Source organism: Arabidopsis thaliana, chromosome 3, assembly GCF_000001735.4.
Source record: "Arabidopsis thaliana chromosome 3, partial sequence".
NCBI classification, from domain to species: domain Eukaryota; kingdom Viridiplantae; phylum Streptophyta; class Magnoliopsida; order Brassicales; family Brassicaceae; genus Arabidopsis; species Arabidopsis thaliana.
The window spans coordinates 2,205,285-2,222,019 of NC_003074.8; the positions used below are offsets into that span (position 1 = coordinate 2,205,285).

Consider the following 16,735-nt stretch of genomic DNA (forward strand, 5'->3'; position numbering starts at 1 on the left):
ATTCACAACAGATTTTGTTTGTGTGACAGAAAAATGAAAAATCCCCTATAAAAAGAGCTCATAAGAACATAAATTAAAGCAAAACGAATAGATTAGCTACAACGAAAATGAATTGCAAGATTGAATTCATGAGCTTCCTCGTGATGACTTCAATAGTCATCCTATTTCTCTTTGTTTCAGGTTAGTCTCTTCGTGTCTTAATAGCAAACTATGGGAAAATATTAATAATGTGTTACTCTATCTCAAGTCTTTTTTTTTTTTTTTGTATTTGGTGAAAAGCAGGGAAAGTTGAAGCTGAACCCCAATGCATTGGATCATGTGAAATGCTTGCTGACTGTAACACGGCTTGTATCAGGATGGGATACTTATTTGGCCAATGCGTTGGCTGGAAAACTCCCGATATGTGTTGTTGCAACCATTGAATGTTTCGAATCTTAAATGTACGTATTGAAAATCATCAACAAAAACTCTTTAATATCTTGATTAATAATTTATTATAATACTACTATATAACAAGCGTGTGAGTTTTTAACAACTTTGCTTAACTCAAACACTGAGAAAAATAAGGAAAAGAAAACATTTGCATTTCATGAACAATTAATTATAACTTATCATAGTGTATAAAGTTTATTTGACGATTTTTAAAAAAAACATTATTACTACCACTAATCAACATTATTAAGACATTGATCCGAAGTATACGGCGATTGATTTATGTGCGCCTTGATCATATTTTTGAAATGATAGCCGCTAGCTGTTCGTTCATATATAAAAATAAAACTATAAAAAAACAATCCAGCTTAGACTGAGTGAAAAACTCAAAAAAAAGTAGTAATTAATGTTTATGGTGGATCAATTTTATAAATGCCGACAAAAAGAAAAAAAAAAGGATCAATTTTATAAATTCAAAAAAATATATATAATACGATAAAAATGGCCTTATTGATAATTAATGTTGCAATTTGCACGATGCTGAGCTGGTTTTATGGGTAAAGTCAATGAGTATTGGGTAATACAAAAATAATGTATATGTCAGGTCACTGGTTACACAATTTATGTATAGCTCAAAGAAATAAGAGTTAGCAAGGATCCCAGACTACCAATGGATCAACCAAAGCAAAAAGTGAAGATTCCCTGCAATCATCCGTTAGAATACATACAACTGAAGGGTGGAGGATGGCCCGGATCATATGACTATGATATAAATACTTGCGCAGGATGCGATGAAGATTATGGCTTCTGCTACTACTGCGCAAGCTGCAGTTTTCGAGCACATTCGGAATGCATCGAGTGGCCAGACACCATCGACCACCCGAGTCACTCCAGACATCCTCTCAAGAAAGTCTCCCCCGGGACAATTGACTATACAGATGGCAAATGCCATTTTTGTAGAGAAGAACTTGTTGATCCCATGTATCACTGTTCCTTGTGCAACTTCAGCGTAGATGTGAATTGTTGGAGGCATCCGCCACAGCGTACTATTTATCAACCAAAGAGCCACGAGCATACATTCACCCTCATGCCGAGAAAGATCACATTCACTTGTAACGCATGTGGGATGCTTGGTGATTGCAATCCTTACTTTTGTTTTGAATGTGGATTCATGCTGCAAAAAAGACTGCATTGATTTGCCCCGAGTGATCAACATCAACCGTCATGACCACCGCATTTCTCGCACTTATCATCTCGGCCACGGCGATTGGGATTTATGTGGACTTTGTCGCAAAGAGATAGATTGGAGTTTTGGAGCTTTCACTTGCAAGCGTTGTCCTAGTTATGCTGTTCATTCAAAGTGTGCGGTAAGGAAAGATGTGTGGGATGGAGAAGAACTCGAAGATGTACCTGAAGAAGAAGAAGAAATTGAAGATCCATACAAGGTAATAAATGATAAAGAAATCATTCATTTTAGTCATGAAGAACATAGTCTAAGACTTGGCGGTGATGATAATGTTACCGGTTATGAAAAGATGTTGTGCGACGCTTGCATCACTCCCATCAGTTCTGATCCATTTTTCAAATGTGTGCAATGCGAGTTTTTTCTTCATAAAGAATGTGCTAGTCTCCCTCGGAGGAAACGAAGTATCTTGCACATCGACAAGCTTGATCTAAGGGTAAAAAATAAGGCTGGCAACCATTACAAGTGTAGAAGTTGTCAAAAATTATTCGATGGCTTCAGGTACAAGACAACGTTTGATAAATTTGATGTGCGGTGTGGATCCATTTCTGAGCCTTTTCACCATGAACTGCATCCCCATCCTTTATACCACATCTTTTCACCAGAAGAGAAGTCTCATATTTGTGGAGCATGTGATAGACCTACACAGTATGTCTTAAGTTGTACTGTGTGTGAGTTTCATTTAGGCATGGATTGTGGCACTTTACCAACAAAAGTGAAACATACATGCGACGGTCATGACTTATCGTTGCATCATGGAGCTGGAAACACCGACGGTCCATTGTGGTGTGATATTTGTGAGGAAGAGACAGATCCGAGCGTATGGTTTTATGGTTGTGATGATTGTGTGTCCACTCTCCATATCAAATGTGTACTTGGAGACATGTATCACTTCAAGCCAGGAAACAAATACGGCAAAGCTGAACTAGTTGCCAACGATGGTATGACTAGACCTTTTTGCATAGTTTGTGAAGAGCGTTGCATGTTCCCTTCCTTTCTTAAGGCTACCGTTTCAGATTCAACTCTTGTATACGCTTGTTCAATGAACTGTGCATACGATAGCTACTGGAAGAAGTGGTATTATGACGAATCTGGTTAAACGTTGAGTATGTCTGAAAGGCCAACGCAAGCCATAGAAAAGCGCCAACACGGGAAACCCAACGTTGAGTATCTTCTTTTATTTTTATCTTTCTTTCTTTTTTCTTGCCTTAATGTATAATTTCATTTGTTTTCAATGGTGATTAATTTGTATTCCAATCCTATTTGGAACTTTGTGTGAGGGGTTCATAAATTGGATCTATTTGCTTCCATGTAATGCACGCACCTCTTGTATGATAAATAAAAAAAATAAAAAAATGTGTGAGTTGTTGACAATTTTAATCATCTTGTTTTGGTCTCCGAAACAAAGAAAACCGTACCAAAAGTAAATTTGTTAAACAAAAAGTAAAACTCGTCGACAAAAGAAAAGTCAGAATCGGTTATTGATATCATAAATGGGAGAGCCAACGTTTGATCACAGCTTCAACGGAGTTCTATTTGGTTGTGAGGAGGCGGCAAGGCGTGACAAAATTTAGATTGTTTTTTCAAAAAACCATATATGTAATATTACTACTAATATTACATATATGGTTTAAGTAAAAATAAGTGGTCTGCATAAAGAGTGTACTTTGATGTCGTCCAATGTTTGAATACATTTTGCATGCTATAAGATATATATATATATATATATATATATATTATTTTTTTGGGATGAAAAACAGGGAAAGTTGAAGCTGAACCCCAATGCATTGGATCATGTGAAATGCTTGCTGACTGTCACACGGCTCACATCAAGATGGGATACATATTTGGCCAATGCGTTGGCTGGAAAACTCCCAATATGTGTGTTGTTGCAACCATTCAATGTTTCGAATCTTAAATGTACGTATTGAAAATCATCAACAAAAACTCTTTAATATCTTGATTAACAATTTATTATGATACTACAATAACAAGCATGTGAGTTTTGACAACTTTGCTCAACTCAAAACACTTAAAAATAAGAAAACAAAACATTTGCATTTCATTAACAGATAATATATTTGACGAAAACTTTTTTAAAACAATATATTACGACCACTAACACACGGATCCGAAGTATACGGCTAATGCCATGATCATATTTTGAAATGCTGTTCATTCATATATAAAAATAAAACTATTAAAAAACAATCCAGCTAATACTGAATCAAAAACTCAAAAAAGTAATGTTATTGGTAGATCAATTTTATAAAGTCAATAAAAATATATATAACACGACAAAAATGGCCTTATTGATAATTAATAAATATTTAATGTTGCAATTTGCACGATGATGAGCTGGTTTTGTCGGTAAAGTCAATGACTATTGGGTAACACTAAAATACTGTATATGACCAGCTCAAAGGGATAGAAAGAAAAATGAGTTAGCAAGGAAGTATATCACCCACCCACACATGACAAAAAAGTACAAACTTGTGCCTTCTCTCTGATATTCAATCTTTCGACTTCTTCACCCATCAAAAATGGAGCCGATCACGGACCAACCAATGGACCAACCAAAGCAAAAAGTGAAGATTCCCTGCAATCATATGTTACTCTACATACATTTGACGCAATCATATAGTTATTGTGCAGTATGCAATGGAGATTATGGCTTATGCTATTACTGCTCAAGATGCAACTTTCAAGCGCATTCAGAATGCATCGAGTGGCCAGACACCATCGACCACCCGAGTCATTCCAGACATCCTCTCAAGAAAGTCTCCCCCGGGACAATTGACTATACAGATGGCAAATGCCATTTTTGTAGAGAAGAACTTGTTGATCCCATGTATCATTGTTCTTTATGTAACTTCAGCATAGACGTGAATTGTTGGAGGCATCCGCCACAACGTACTATATATCAACCAAAGAGCCACGAGCATACATTCACCCTCATGCCGAGAAAGATCACATTCACTTGTAACGCATGCGGGATGCTTGGTGACTGCAATCCTTACTTTTGTTTTGAATGTGGTTTCATGCTGCACAAAGACTGCATCGATTTGCCCCGAGTGATCAACATCAACCGTCATGACCACCGCATTTCTCGCACTTATCATCTCGGCCACGGCGATTGGGGTTCATGTGGTGTTTGTCGTAAAGAAATAGATTGGAGTCTTGGAGCTTACTCTTGCAAGCGTTGTCCTAATTATGCTGTTCATTCAAAGTGTGCCATAAGGGAAGATGTGTGGAATGGAGAAGAACTAGAAGATGTGCCTGAAGAAGAAGAAGAAATCGAAGATCCATACAAGGTAGTAAATGATAAGGAAATCATTCATTTTTGTCATGAAGAACATAATCTAAGACTTGGTGGTGATGATGATGTTACCGGTTATGAAAAGATGCTGTGCGACGCTTGCATCACTCCCATCAGTTCTGATCCATTCTTCAAATGTGTGCAATGCGAGTTCTTCCTTCATAAAGTATGTGCTAGTCTTCCACGGAGGAAACGAAATATCATGCACACCGAGAAGCTTGATCTACAAGTTACGAAGGCTGGCGAGTATAATAAGTGTATATCTTGTAGAAAAATATTTGATGGCTTCCGGTACTGTTCAAGGTTTGAAAAGTTTGATGTGCGGTGCGGCTCCATTTCCGAGCCTTTTCACCATGAACTGCATCCCCATCCCTTATACCACATTTTGTCAGCAGCCGAAAAACTTAAGCTTTGTGGAGCCTGTGGTAAATATTTACACTATGTCTTAAGTTGTACTGTTTGTGAGTTTAATTTAGGCATGGATTGTGCCACTTTACCAAGAAAAGTGAGACACATATGCGACGCTCATGATTTATCGCTGCATCATGTCCCTGGGAATTCAAAAGGTCAACAACTATGGTGTGATAGTTGTGAGGGAAAGCTAGATCCGAGCGTATGGTTTTATGGATGTGATGATTGTGGGTCAACTCTACATATCAAATGTGTACTTGGAGACTTTAATCACTTAAAGCCAGGGAAAAAATACGGGGAAGCTGAACTAGTCGTCAACGATGGTATGACTAGACCTTTTTGCATATCGTGTAAAAAACGTTGCAGCTTCCCTTCCTTCCTTAAGGCTACTTGTCCAAATACTTTGTGTGAACAACGTTGGGGGTTCCCTTCCTTCCTTAAGGCTGCTTCTCCAGATTCATTTGTTCTGTTCGCTTGTTCAATGGACTGTGCATACGATAAATACTTCATGTTGTGGTTTTATGAAGTTGATTATTAAACCTTGAGTATGTCTTAAAGGCCACCGCAAGGCATCTATTTTCGAAAGCGGAAAGCTATAATGATGTAATTTCCTTCATATCTTCTTTTATCTTTATCCCCTTCTTCTTTTTTTACCTTAATAGTTTCATGTGTTTTCAATTCTTCTAGATTTTGATTAATTTGTATTCCAATCCTATTTGGAACTTGTTTCGGTTGTTTTGGAATTGGATCATTTTCTCAACTTTTTAATTGTCTACTAATAATATTACATATATGGTTTAAGTAAAAATAAGAGGTCTGCATAAAGAGTGTACTTTAATGTCGTCCAATGTTTGAATACGTTTTGCATGCAAAAGGATTAAGAGAATCCAAGTATTTCCTTATATTGGCAATAAAATAACTAAATTATACAGTCAACGACGACTCAACGAAAACAAAGTTGATTTTTGTACGTTTTCTGTATTAAACCAGTCAATGGAAATAAATCACATTCGAAATTCGTAATATCAATATAAAGAAAAACATTAGTATTCAATCAAACATTTTAAGTATGTATGTTAAAATAGCAAATCTTATGTTATTCAGTTATGGATTTTAAAAAATCTAATGTTATTAAACTTGTGATTTTAAAATATATTAAAAAAATCCCTAAGTTATTTGAAACATTTTAAGAATTGGATTTTTACTCAAAATAACTCAAATCACTCAAAATATAAGATTGAATACACCTCCTAAAATATCCCTCAATTGATGGTATCAAATCAAAGTATTTTAAATTCCGCTTGAGTCTGAATATCCCTATAAATGAGATTTTGAGGCAAAGCAAAGTGATATATTTTGATAATACAACGAAAATGAATTATAAGATTGGAATCATGAGCTTGCTCGTGATTACTTCAATAATCTTCCTCTTTCTGGTTCCAGGTTAGACCTTCTATGAGCTGCACATTTCATTTTGTCTATAGTAATATTATGAGAAATATCAATATGGTGTTATTGATATATTAGTTGTTTTTTCTAATTTTGAATGAATTGTAGATAAAGTAGAAGCGCAAAAAGAATGCATTGGACCATGTGATATGTTTACGGACTGTCAAGCCGCTTGCGTCGGGATTAGGAAAGGATACAATTATGGTCAATGTGTTGCCTGGAAGCCCAAGGATGACGATCCCTTTACATGTTGTTGCTACAAATTAACTCCATAACTAAAACAACATATATGTTTTGAAATCATCAATACCAATTTTGATTAGTTCAAATCGGGTTGTAATGGAAGAGAAGCATTGACATGATCGTTGGCCAAACATCACATGACTAAAAAGGAGACCTTTCTTCTGTAAAGCACACTTCCTCCATCTTTGCAATCTCATGTGCTTCTTGTCTCTCCTCTGTTTCCTTTTTAAGTTCCACACGTCCCCACCACATTCACTTCTTTTCTCAATCTATTCACTATTGATTGATTCCTTTTGAAGCAGCCCACCAAAGTACATTTAGTGCTTTAAGGCCAGTAAAGCGAGATAACGACTAATGAAACAACTTTATATCAATAGAGGTGAAAAGAATTAATCATACAACTTTATATTACAGTTGAAGCCGTTTAAATTAGGCCTCCGCATCCACTAGGAAGCATATATCGCAAGAGACCCCAAGAGTGAAAACAAAAAAAAAAAAGTGAAGAAGAAAAGACATAGGGCCTGATACGGGTAAACTTGTCGACTACTGCACAACCAAAAAAAGGTTTTTTTTCTTCTGATTCTTGATCAATTAACATCGACGACCGGCTCTGCAGTTAAGAGCACCTGAGTAAGAGGTCATGGTGCCGACGAGTGAGGATGATTTGGCTGATAAACTCGAAGCTCTGGCATAGTTGGCTCCAGCTCCAGCTCCAGAACGTGTGAAAAATGCTCCGTTTAAGAAAAGATCTCCTTCTGATCTCCAATTCCAGTGCTTCCATTTCGATTCTCCTGTGTACTCTCTCTTAGTCACCTGCCATACATATTCCACAATTTCACCAATCATTAATCTCATTGCAACAATGACATAGAATTAATGTCAAAACACAATAAAGATCGATCCTTTGAATCAAGTGGATAGTCAAAAGAAATATACCTCCTTAGCAAATGGGTTGACTGGAGCAAGAAATCGATTGCCCTGACTGTTGATGGTTGGACCAGCACTACCACCAATTGCATACATTTCCCAATGAGTGTAGTCATTGTTAACTACATGGAAATATCCATGCCTACATCTGCAAAAACCAAACGTTTCTTAAGAGTCTACACAACTTCTCTAATCACACAACTAACAGAGCTTGAGATTTTCTTCAAGCAAGTTTGGTACCTTGGCATTCTCTGGATTAAACCTTCACCAAAATGGTTGTAAGCAATTGTAACTTGCATCACCTTGTCTCTTGTGTATGAATCACTATGCCCCAACAACATAACCTAATAAACACATTCCCTAATTAACTTACTGCTACAAAACCCAAATTCTCAATCAATCATCCAAATATGATTTAGGTCATACCTCATTGTGGTGGGTGAAGAAATTGTTTGAGACAGTAATGGCGGTGGAGCTCATAACAGCGTCAACAAGTCCATCAGCACAATTAGAAAGCGAATTGTGATCAATCCAGATATGACTCGATCCAAAAATCGAGATCGCGTCACCATCAGCCATTGATCTAAACCCATAATGGGACGGAGAGCTTCTAACCATAGCGTTACCCGTAGGCTTACAGTCATGGACATGAATCCCATGGACAATAATGTTCGTAACGTATTGAATCGTGAGACAAGCTCCATTAGCGATGTGAACATTGACACCACGACCATCGATGGTTTTGAAGCTGTTCATGATCAGCTCTTGCTTCAAGGTTATAACCATGTCGCGTTTGAAGATGATCCAGAGTGGTTCGTCTTGAATCACGGCGTGACGGAGTGTTCCCGGTATGGGATTAACGGGATCGTCGTCTCCAGGGTCGGTTACGACGTAGAAACGACCGTCGCGGCCTCCGATTGCGTTGCGGCCAAATCCGATTGAGCAATCGGCTAAACGTTTGCGACGGAGCTGCCATTTGCGGTCGCAACGCCAGCAATCGTCGATTGGGTTGCCGGTGGCGCAGGAGAAGTAACCTAATCTTCTCCGCTCTGTGCTGTTTCGAATGCTCCTGAATGATTCATCAAAAAATCGAACATCAAATTAATTTAGGGGTTATGGAAATTATATTATGTGACTTGTAATTTTGTTTAATTATTAAAAGTTAGTTGCTTGATTTATTATTTTTGGCAAAATTTTAGTAAATGATTCAATTTACTGTATGAGTTGAGTTTTATTTTAGCTAAATATATAGCAGTTTCTACCTCTTTTTTGTTTTGTTTACCAATTTTATTTTTATTTTTTTCATGTTGAGTTTGGTTTGTAAGTTTGTTTTTACCGAAAATAAAAACAAGTAAATAAGATCTTGTAGAAGATCAAACTCAAGACAGAGTGTGTGTGTATCGTTATCATAAGAAAATTATTTATATGGTTAATTGGTTATATCTATCGACTAATGAAAAATCCAAGTCCAACGAATTGTTGTTGATTTTCTTATAAAAGAACAAGAGAAAGAAAAAACATGTAATGAAGAGTATATGTCATTGCATGTGACACGAGCATGTGCATGGGCTGGCAAATCATTGTTTCAAAGATTAGTACTGAAACATTACACATGTTCTCAAGACTGGACCAATGCCTCTCAATAATACCACACAACATTTTTCACTATCAAATTTTATTTTAAAATAGATATTGTATGATCAAAATGCATGATTGCCTTTGGTGCAGAAGCTACCGAAGACTTGCTTACATGTGACTATGTGAGTAGTAGGAGAATAAGCATAAAGTACCTCTCACACACCACAATTGAACATAAACATACATATAGATCTTGTAAAACTTATATTATGCAATTATGACTAGAACCGTTTTTTAAAAGAAATTCCTTTTTAGGTGTTGAGGAAAGTGAAAAAGGGTAAAAAGTTGTGTCAAGTCCGGATTTATTTTCTTTTAGGTTAATTCGGAAATGAACTTTCTGTAATTATAGTATGTCGGTGTCATTAGAATCTACTACTATAAATCAATAACCAACTTATACAAATATCTGTTAACCGTTTAACTAAATGATCTAAATTTTAAACCCAAAAAAGCCTAATTAATTATCTAAAATAGTTTCATTGTGTTAAGCAATCAGAGGTTATCTTTGATGAAAAACTAGTAATTATCTAAGAAAAATCATTATTGAACTTATTTATGATAATGGAAAAGGAGAAAGAAAAGGGAATAGTCAGAGGAATGTGGCTTTGGGGAGGACCCATTTTGACTAGAATATGAAAGTGATGTGTCAAACTTTTTCAAGAGAACTTCATGTGAGCTCTGTTTTGTCATAAATTCTACTTACCTGTTTTTTCTCGATTAAAAGAAATATCAAACATGAATGGATTAATTATTTCATTTTCAGAAAAGTTTCACGAGATGATATACCCTGGAAGTAAGAGTTTTATTTTCTTTTTTGTTTTATTTTATTTATGCGAGTAAGACTTGAGTTTTTTTCGATAGACTAAAAAGGATTATTAGCTAATTTATATACAAGACATCACATAAGATAGTTGTAAATATATTCGTGGAATATCTTTTGTTTTATAGAGAAAACTCACATGTCCACCATGGCAGCGACTTCATCTGGGTTCTCAACTGCATGTTCATGCCATGTTTCATTGGACCTGAAAAACATTAATTATACGATCTAACAATTATTGTCTCATTTATAACCTGATTGATCAAAATTTCGTTTTTAGAAAACCCAATTATCGAAACCCAAAAACACCTCTTAAGTAGGTTATATGATGAACTATTTAAGCTCAATGGCTTGGTTGCATGAACTAGAAAACGTAAAATTAAGCTACACTGAGCTTAAAAACCTGCAATGGATGTCTAATGTCTAAAACCAATGTACAATAACGATGATGATAAGTGGTTACCTGGATGCATTAACGCCGATAAATAGAGCTGTTAGAAGTAATGCAGAAGCAAAGAGAATAAGTTTTGTGACAGCCATTGTTATGGCTGTATAGTTCTTGCTCTGTTCTGTTTAGTTATCTCTATATGAGGCAGAGGCTTTTCTCGATATAAGGAAAGAAAAAGGAAGAGGAATATGAGAAGAAGAGTAGAAGAAAGGCTACGGGAGAGAGAAGTTAATATAAGAAGAAGATTGTGTGACCATTCCCATTATCTTATTGGCCTAATTTCATAGAAAATAAAATATATAAAGAATAAGAAAACTATTTAAAGTATATAAAATATATACAATTTGTTTATTCCGCAGGGTCATGAATCTAGGTTGTGATTGCTAATCTGGACGATGAAGAAATATCACTATGTGCTTTATCATATATTCCCTGAATTTATAGCAATTATATAGATATATAGTTGTGAAATTACAGAATTTAATTAACGTTTATGTTATTTATTCCATATCCGTTTTTCTTTTTCATTTTTCATCCGAAGACCTTTATACGGTTATACCTATACATATATATTTTTGAACAATAAGAAAGTAGGTTACAGGAACTATTAATTTGACTGTTGTCATAAGTCATCTTTCATGCATTATACCCGACCGACAGATTTAATCTACGGAGTTAGGTATATCTCCGAACCATTCTAAGAAATATTGTTCTTACGAAAAAAATAAGCTGCTAAAACTTGTTATATATGTACTTCTAACCAATAAGCTTTCAAGCCGAATTTATAACCTTTCAAGTATAAGTGAGGGTTAAGATATCTATCTATAGGGATTATATGTTTTTTGGTTTCTATAGAAAATGAAAACACATGTGCATGTGTACTTGTATAAAAGAATCGTACAGTGATAAACAATAATGAGTTTGGCCAACAAACGGTATCATGTCATGTGATTGGTATTCCTCATCCCTCTCTTCTTTCTCGCAACTCGCCAGTCATTGGATAATGATTTGTAAAAGACAAATTTAAAAGGAAAAATAAAACTGAAATCCCTAATTTAAACCATGTAAAGTTAAGCTAGGACAGCTAACTGAAACTTGTAGGCCTCATAGTGTTCCGGATAGTTTTATTTCCTTAATGCGGCACTATTGACTTTTGCCCATGTGACCATTATACCTTATGCTCATTACAAAGTTAATCATTCAATTTTTTTAACCGCTAATAATGCTTTAAGTATGCAATAATCAACTAATCATCGTTTGATAAGCGGACAATAATTTTGTTGTAAAGAAACTAAAGTTAATGTAACCTCCCACTTGTTGATTGTCGGCAACAACGTTTAATGACCAAACATGCACTTTCATAGGTAAGGAACTTACGAGTATAATGAAAAAAAAAACAATAGGAATGAAAGAAAGGAAGAGATTAACAAACAAAAATAGCTCACCACATTAGGATATTCATTTATCGGCCGTATCAATTATACAACAACAACAACAACAAGAAGCAATCAAGCATGCTCTTACATGGATCAATTCATGACCAAAACAAAAGAAGCAACAAATTAATAAAAAAAAATAGAGATTTGTTGTTGTTTCTGTACAACACCATTCCATTGAAGTTGCAGCTCAAGAAACTGAAACAAAATATGTCATAATATTAAAACTCGATACAACAATGTTCACTAATCTGCACATCTTCAGAAATTTTTTTTTTTTTTTTTTTTGCTGCTTATAACAATTTTATAATATATGCATCCCCTAGAACAGCAAATTTCCCAAGCACTTCACAAATGTTAAAACTTTTCCTAAGCAAGTTGTTGTATAGCCAAAACCGAAGAAGAAAAACATTACAAGAGACAACAATACAAAAGAGAAAAGAGGAGATTCTGGAGGGAGAGAAGAAAGTTACGAACAGCCAAAGCATTTCCTGAAAGAGAGAAATCCAGAAGGTTCTGGGATCGGATCCGAGATATTCTGTTTTGCACTTGGAAGATGTTTAAAGAAGGCCTTCACGGCTCCAGCCACACCATCCTCGTCCTTCATCGCCTTTGCTAGTGTCTCTGCACTGCTCTTTACCTGCTCACACTTAGATGCTCAGTTTCTTTGTTATAAAACAATGCCATGACCAGCCACACAAGTTGATGGTCATATAAACCAAGCTGAACTGCTTAGACTGCAATCAAACCAAAACTTGTTAAAACCCGATTGGTTAGAAAATACTATTTACCTTATCGTCGAGCATGAAATTTATGGCATCTTCAAGCTTATGAAGTGAGAATTCATCCACTGGGATTGGTGAAGGACCAACACCTCTAGCATGCACTCGTTCTCCCCAAAAAGGTTGGTCTCCAAAGAAAGGCACGATTGTAGTTGGGCACTGTGTTCAAGGAAAAAGCAAAACACTTTCATATTTTACCAACTTAAGTCCTACATCAAGAAACAGACTTTCGCTTTCACACATATTAAACTTACCGAGGCTTTAAGACCCGCAGCCGTTGTTCCAGCACCACCATGATGAACCTAAAAGCAGGGGACCAACAATTTCAGGTTTAAAGATGAGACTCATAAACTACTAATCCAGACAAGTAAAATGTGTGACTAAAAATTTCCAGAACCAAATAAAGAAACAAGATAATCAAGGCTAAACTGTGAGAATTTCCAGATTATTAGACATACCACAGCTTTGCATCTCGGGAATAGCCAGTCATGTGGGACATTATCCAACAAGTAAACAAAGTCCTTCGGTTCTTTCACTATATGAAAACCACATCAATATTATAGTAACATATACCAAACATGAAAACATCCAAAAATGGAAAGGTAATACGGATTGAAGAACTTACAGTTTCCAAGGCCACCCCAACCTTTGTTGATGATTCCTCTCTGTTTAGTTCTTTGAAGTGCTTCCACAATGATTTCTGTCATTTTCTCTGGTTCTTGCACAGGCTTTACCACAGAATGGGAGATGTATTATTTTCAGTTTCTCATAACATAATTACTTACTTAGTTATAAATATTGTTTTCAATTTCTCAGAGAATCCAGTAGAAATACAATTTTGTAAGAAAAAAGACTCACGAGACTACCAAAGCCGATATATATGGGCTTGTCACCAGCTTCTAGCCATTCCACAAGCTCTGCAGGAGGTTCATAGTTGGATGCAAGATCAAGATAGCAAAATCCCACTACATCAATTTGAGGCCCCCAGTCTGAGAAAAAAAAAGAGAGAAGAGTAAAGATCTAAATATAAAAACATCATTATTACATCAGTAAGCTAATGCGTCATACTACCTTTTGGCTTTGGTACAAGGTGAGGACTCCACATATATCCATGTGGGATATTAGATCCAGATCCTTGTGTTCCACTTAGATATGTAACAGGCCGTAGTTTCAATTTCTTTTTCCTAAGGTCATTTACCATATCTCTTATTCCAAGCCAGATCAATGAATCGACGATTTGATATGAAAGCTGAAATTGCATGATGTCAGTTATGAACAAAGGAGTCAGGTTTAAAAGCAAACAACAATCAGATGTTCTGTCAATATAACAAGTCTCACTCTGTATCCTGCTGGTTGTTTGACACGTGACAATGGGTGTGGAAATTCACTTGTTGGTCTGGATCATTATTTAATAGCAAAAAGATAGAGAATGATTCAGAACAAAAACAAATTGAAAAAAATGTGTTTAAAGTAACACTCATACAGCCATAATCTGTTGCCAATACAAGACTTACGTCCATGGCATGGTGAAAAATACGTGAATCGGTATCTTCAGTGCTTCTGCCACATGGGTATGTCCTGAAATGACGATTTCCAAGTTAGTCTATAATAAGTTGGGAAGCTAGAAAAACAAAGCATCTCAAACTATAGCATCATCGCATGTATTTGCAAACGGTTGTGTCCTCAATGGTGCACACACCAAGATGTGATAAAACAGTAGTCAGTAATACAAAGTTGCTGAAACTAACCATACGCTGGAGGGTTGGCAATAATTGCATCAGCTTTAAAGGAAATCCCAGAATCTGGATCAGGTTCTTTACATGCTGGAAGTAGAGAATATATGATGTCCTTCATTTGGTTTCGTTGAATTGGAATCTCTGAAGGGCCTGATGGCAAAAAGCCCTTGTTCTTAACCATATCTGTACACAACATAGCAAGGAAACCAGTGAATTGCTGATAACTTTCAAAGATAGAACTGATAATACTAACAAGGATGAAGAAAGAATGGGAATGTTTGGTAGATACATACAACCGGCGAGCACTTTTGGATCTCCACCTAGAGGATAAAACTCTAATCCAGCAGTCAAAACAAACTCTTTAAAATTTGCATGAGTTGCAAGTCTAACTCGATGGCCATAGTCCTACATAACCAAAACAGTCAATTACTCTCTCCCAACCAATTTAGGTTCATAATATTGTGCAAATGAAGATAGGAGCCAACCTGAAGCCGTTTGGCTATTGCAACAAAAGGTTGAACATCTCCACGTGTTCCAACAATTAACATCACAATTTGCATAGGAGGGATATACTGAAGGTCAACCCCATCAATAGACTCATCAGCGCAAACACCGTTTTTCGATTCTCCACGATCAACAACAATAGGTTGAGGGATAGCATCTGCTGGAACTTCAAACTCAACAGTCCCATCATGTTTCACAGTAGCTATACGGTTCAGCAATTTAAGCTGCAGATATATAACATTTCCAAAAACGACTAGTGTCACGGAGAGTAACGTTGACCATAAAAGTAGGAATCATAAAAGGAAGTGCACACATGATTCAAAGTCAAAGAGATTTCATATATAACAGATAACTAAAAATAGAACAAGGACAAGATAGAAAAAAAACAAACCAAAAATAGAAGTACAGTACCTTCTTCCCTGCAGAGATTTTGTCATCGAAAATCTTAGCAGCATCCTCAGCAAGAATGTGAGTAACTTTTTGCTGCCTCTCAGTCTTTGATTTATCTAACCTAGGTTGGTTTGTTGATGATGATTCAGCCTTATCACTGCTCGATGAACCCTCCAATGGCATTGTCCATACTCGAGAAAAGCTTTTATTGCCAGTACCTGAAAATCATCCAAACGAGAATGAATCCAAACCAGACAAAGGAATCAACAATTAACCAAAACTGTTTTTTCAATTGCAAGAAGAGGATAAAATGAAACCTGAAGATTCAGCGACAGTTTCATCAGCAATGGAGGCAACAACAGTTTTGGGATTGGTCTCAAGTTCTTCAGAAACAATGACGACGCCACTAGCAGCAGCACCGCCTTCAATCTCTTCGATTTTCACCGACGCTCTGCCGGAACTTGAGGAAGAAGAAGAAGAAGACGAGGAAGAAACCTTGGCGAGCTCAGCCGGCGATATTTCCGGCATCGTGATTCTCTCTCTATCTCCACCAGCAGAAAACGATCTGGATCCTTTCTTCGTGTATCTCGAATTTGCGTATGCGTGTTTCGAATCCCAGAAAGTGAAGGAGAGAATTAATTATACGATTCTTTTCTTGTAATTCTTCGATTATTGAAATCTTTTTTTAAAGAAATTAAGAAGAAAAGGTTCTATTGTATGGGCACGTTCGGACGAAGTGGGTCGAAGACGCGTCTGGTGGCTACGTGATGGGTTCGCTCCGGTTCAGGCGAGGGACTTGGTAATTAACTGTCGGAGTGATGGATTATTTGGTCAATTTATAATCAAAAAATATCAAACTGTCCGAGAAAAAATATTCGTAAAACGCTGTCGTATGCTGAACAAAAATTAAAAAAAGCGCTGTCGTATGCTTTGACAGCGAATCTTCTCTTCTGTCTG

At 36.2% G+C, this 16,735-nt stretch overlaps 6 protein-coding genes and 1 pseudogene across 10 annotated transcripts; 5 read left to right on the forward strand and 2 right to left on the reverse strand.

The window, feature by feature from the left end:
• Nucleotides 1-92: 92 nt before the first annotated feature.
• Nucleotides 93-516, forward strand: LCR44 (low-molecular-weight cysteine-rich 44). The gene is made up of 2 exons (NM_001035575.2): nt 93-180; nt 283-516. Exons 1-2 carry the CDS (start codon nt 108-110, stop codon nt 420-422), a joined length of 213 nt encoding a protein of 70 aa, NP_001030652.1. The 5' UTR covers nt 93-107; the 3' UTR covers nt 423-516.
• Nucleotides 517-1,102: 586 nt separating this feature from the next.
• Nucleotides 1,103-2,774, forward strand: AT3G06990 (Cysteine/Histidine-rich C1 domain family protein; the record flags this gene model as incomplete). Its single annotated transcript, NM_111579.1, has 2 exons — nt 1,103-1,565; nt 1,618-2,774. 2 exons carry the CDS (start codon nt 1,103-1,105, stop codon nt 2,772-2,774), a joined length of 1,620 nt encoding a protein of 539 aa, NP_187355.1.
• Nucleotides 2,775-3,437: 663 nt separating this feature from the next.
• AT3G06995 lies at nt 3,438-3,593 on the forward strand (annotated as a pseudogene). The gene has a single exon.
• A 527-nt stretch (nt 3,594-4,120) lies between these two features.
• AT3G07000 (Cysteine/Histidine-rich C1 domain family protein) lies at nt 4,121-6,231 on the forward strand. Its single transcript, NM_111580.4, has one exon. It carries the CDS (start codon nt 4,219-4,221, stop codon nt 5,941-5,943), a length of 1,725 nt encoding a protein of 574 aa, NP_187356.1. The 5' UTR covers nt 4,121-4,218; the 3' UTR covers nt 5,944-6,231.
• Nucleotides 6,232-6,778: 547 nt separating this feature from the next.
• LCR43 (low-molecular-weight cysteine-rich 43) lies at nt 6,779-7,458 on the forward strand (the record flags this gene model as incomplete). Its single annotated transcript, NM_001035576.2, has 2 exons — nt 6,779-6,848; nt 6,963-7,458. The coding sequence occupies 2 exons, from the start codon at nt 6,779-6,781 to the stop codon at nt 7,127-7,129; spliced, it is 237 nt and encodes a 78-aa protein (NP_001030653.1). The 3' UTR covers nt 7,130-7,458.
• On the reverse strand, nt 7,005-11,199 carry AT3G07010 (Pectin lyase-like superfamily protein). 2 transcript variants are annotated; one of them, NM_111581.3, is made up of 6 exons: nt 10,946-11,199; nt 10,622-10,687; nt 8,451-9,093; nt 8,265-8,368; nt 8,034-8,172; nt 7,005-7,910 (listed from the first exon to the last, which is right to left on the reverse strand). In NM_111581.3, the coding sequence occupies exons 1-6, from the start codon at nt 11,020-11,022 to the stop codon at nt 7,689-7,691; spliced, it is 1,251 nt and encodes a 416-aa protein (NP_187357.1). In that variant the 5' UTR covers nt 11,023-11,199; the 3' UTR covers nt 7,005-7,688. The 2 variants fall into 2 exon arrangements, with proteins under 2 accessions (NP_187357.1, NP_001327532.1); NM_001337685.1 differs by having other exon boundaries at nt 7,404-7,910; nt 9,287-10,687.
• Nucleotides 11,200-12,337: 1,138 nt separating this feature from the next.
• On the reverse strand, nt 12,338-16,672 carry SGT (UDP-Glycosyltransferase superfamily protein). Of its 3 annotated transcripts, NM_180198.3 has the most exons (15): nt 16,096-16,583; nt 15,800-15,996; nt 15,370-15,612; nt 15,178-15,289; nt 14,897-15,067; nt 14,663-14,726; nt 14,487-14,544; nt 14,220-14,397; nt 14,007-14,137; nt 13,774-13,876; nt 13,607-13,683; nt 13,403-13,450; nt 13,158-13,307; nt 12,844-13,006; nt 12,338-12,564 (listed from the first exon to the last, which is right to left on the reverse strand). In NM_180198.3, the coding sequence occupies exons 1-15, from the start codon at nt 16,304-16,306 to the stop codon at nt 12,557-12,559; spliced, it is 1,914 nt and encodes a 637-aa protein (NP_850529.1). In that variant the 5' UTR covers nt 16,307-16,583; the 3' UTR covers nt 12,338-12,556. The 3 variants fall into 3 exon arrangements, with proteins under 3 accessions (NP_850529.1, NP_566297.2, NP_001326118.1); NM_111582.3 differs by having other exon boundaries at nt 12,369-13,006; nt 16,096-16,672; NM_001337686.1 differs by having other exon boundaries at nt 12,369-13,006; nt 15,800-16,672.
• Between the last annotated feature and the right edge of the window lie 63 nt (nt 16,673-16,735).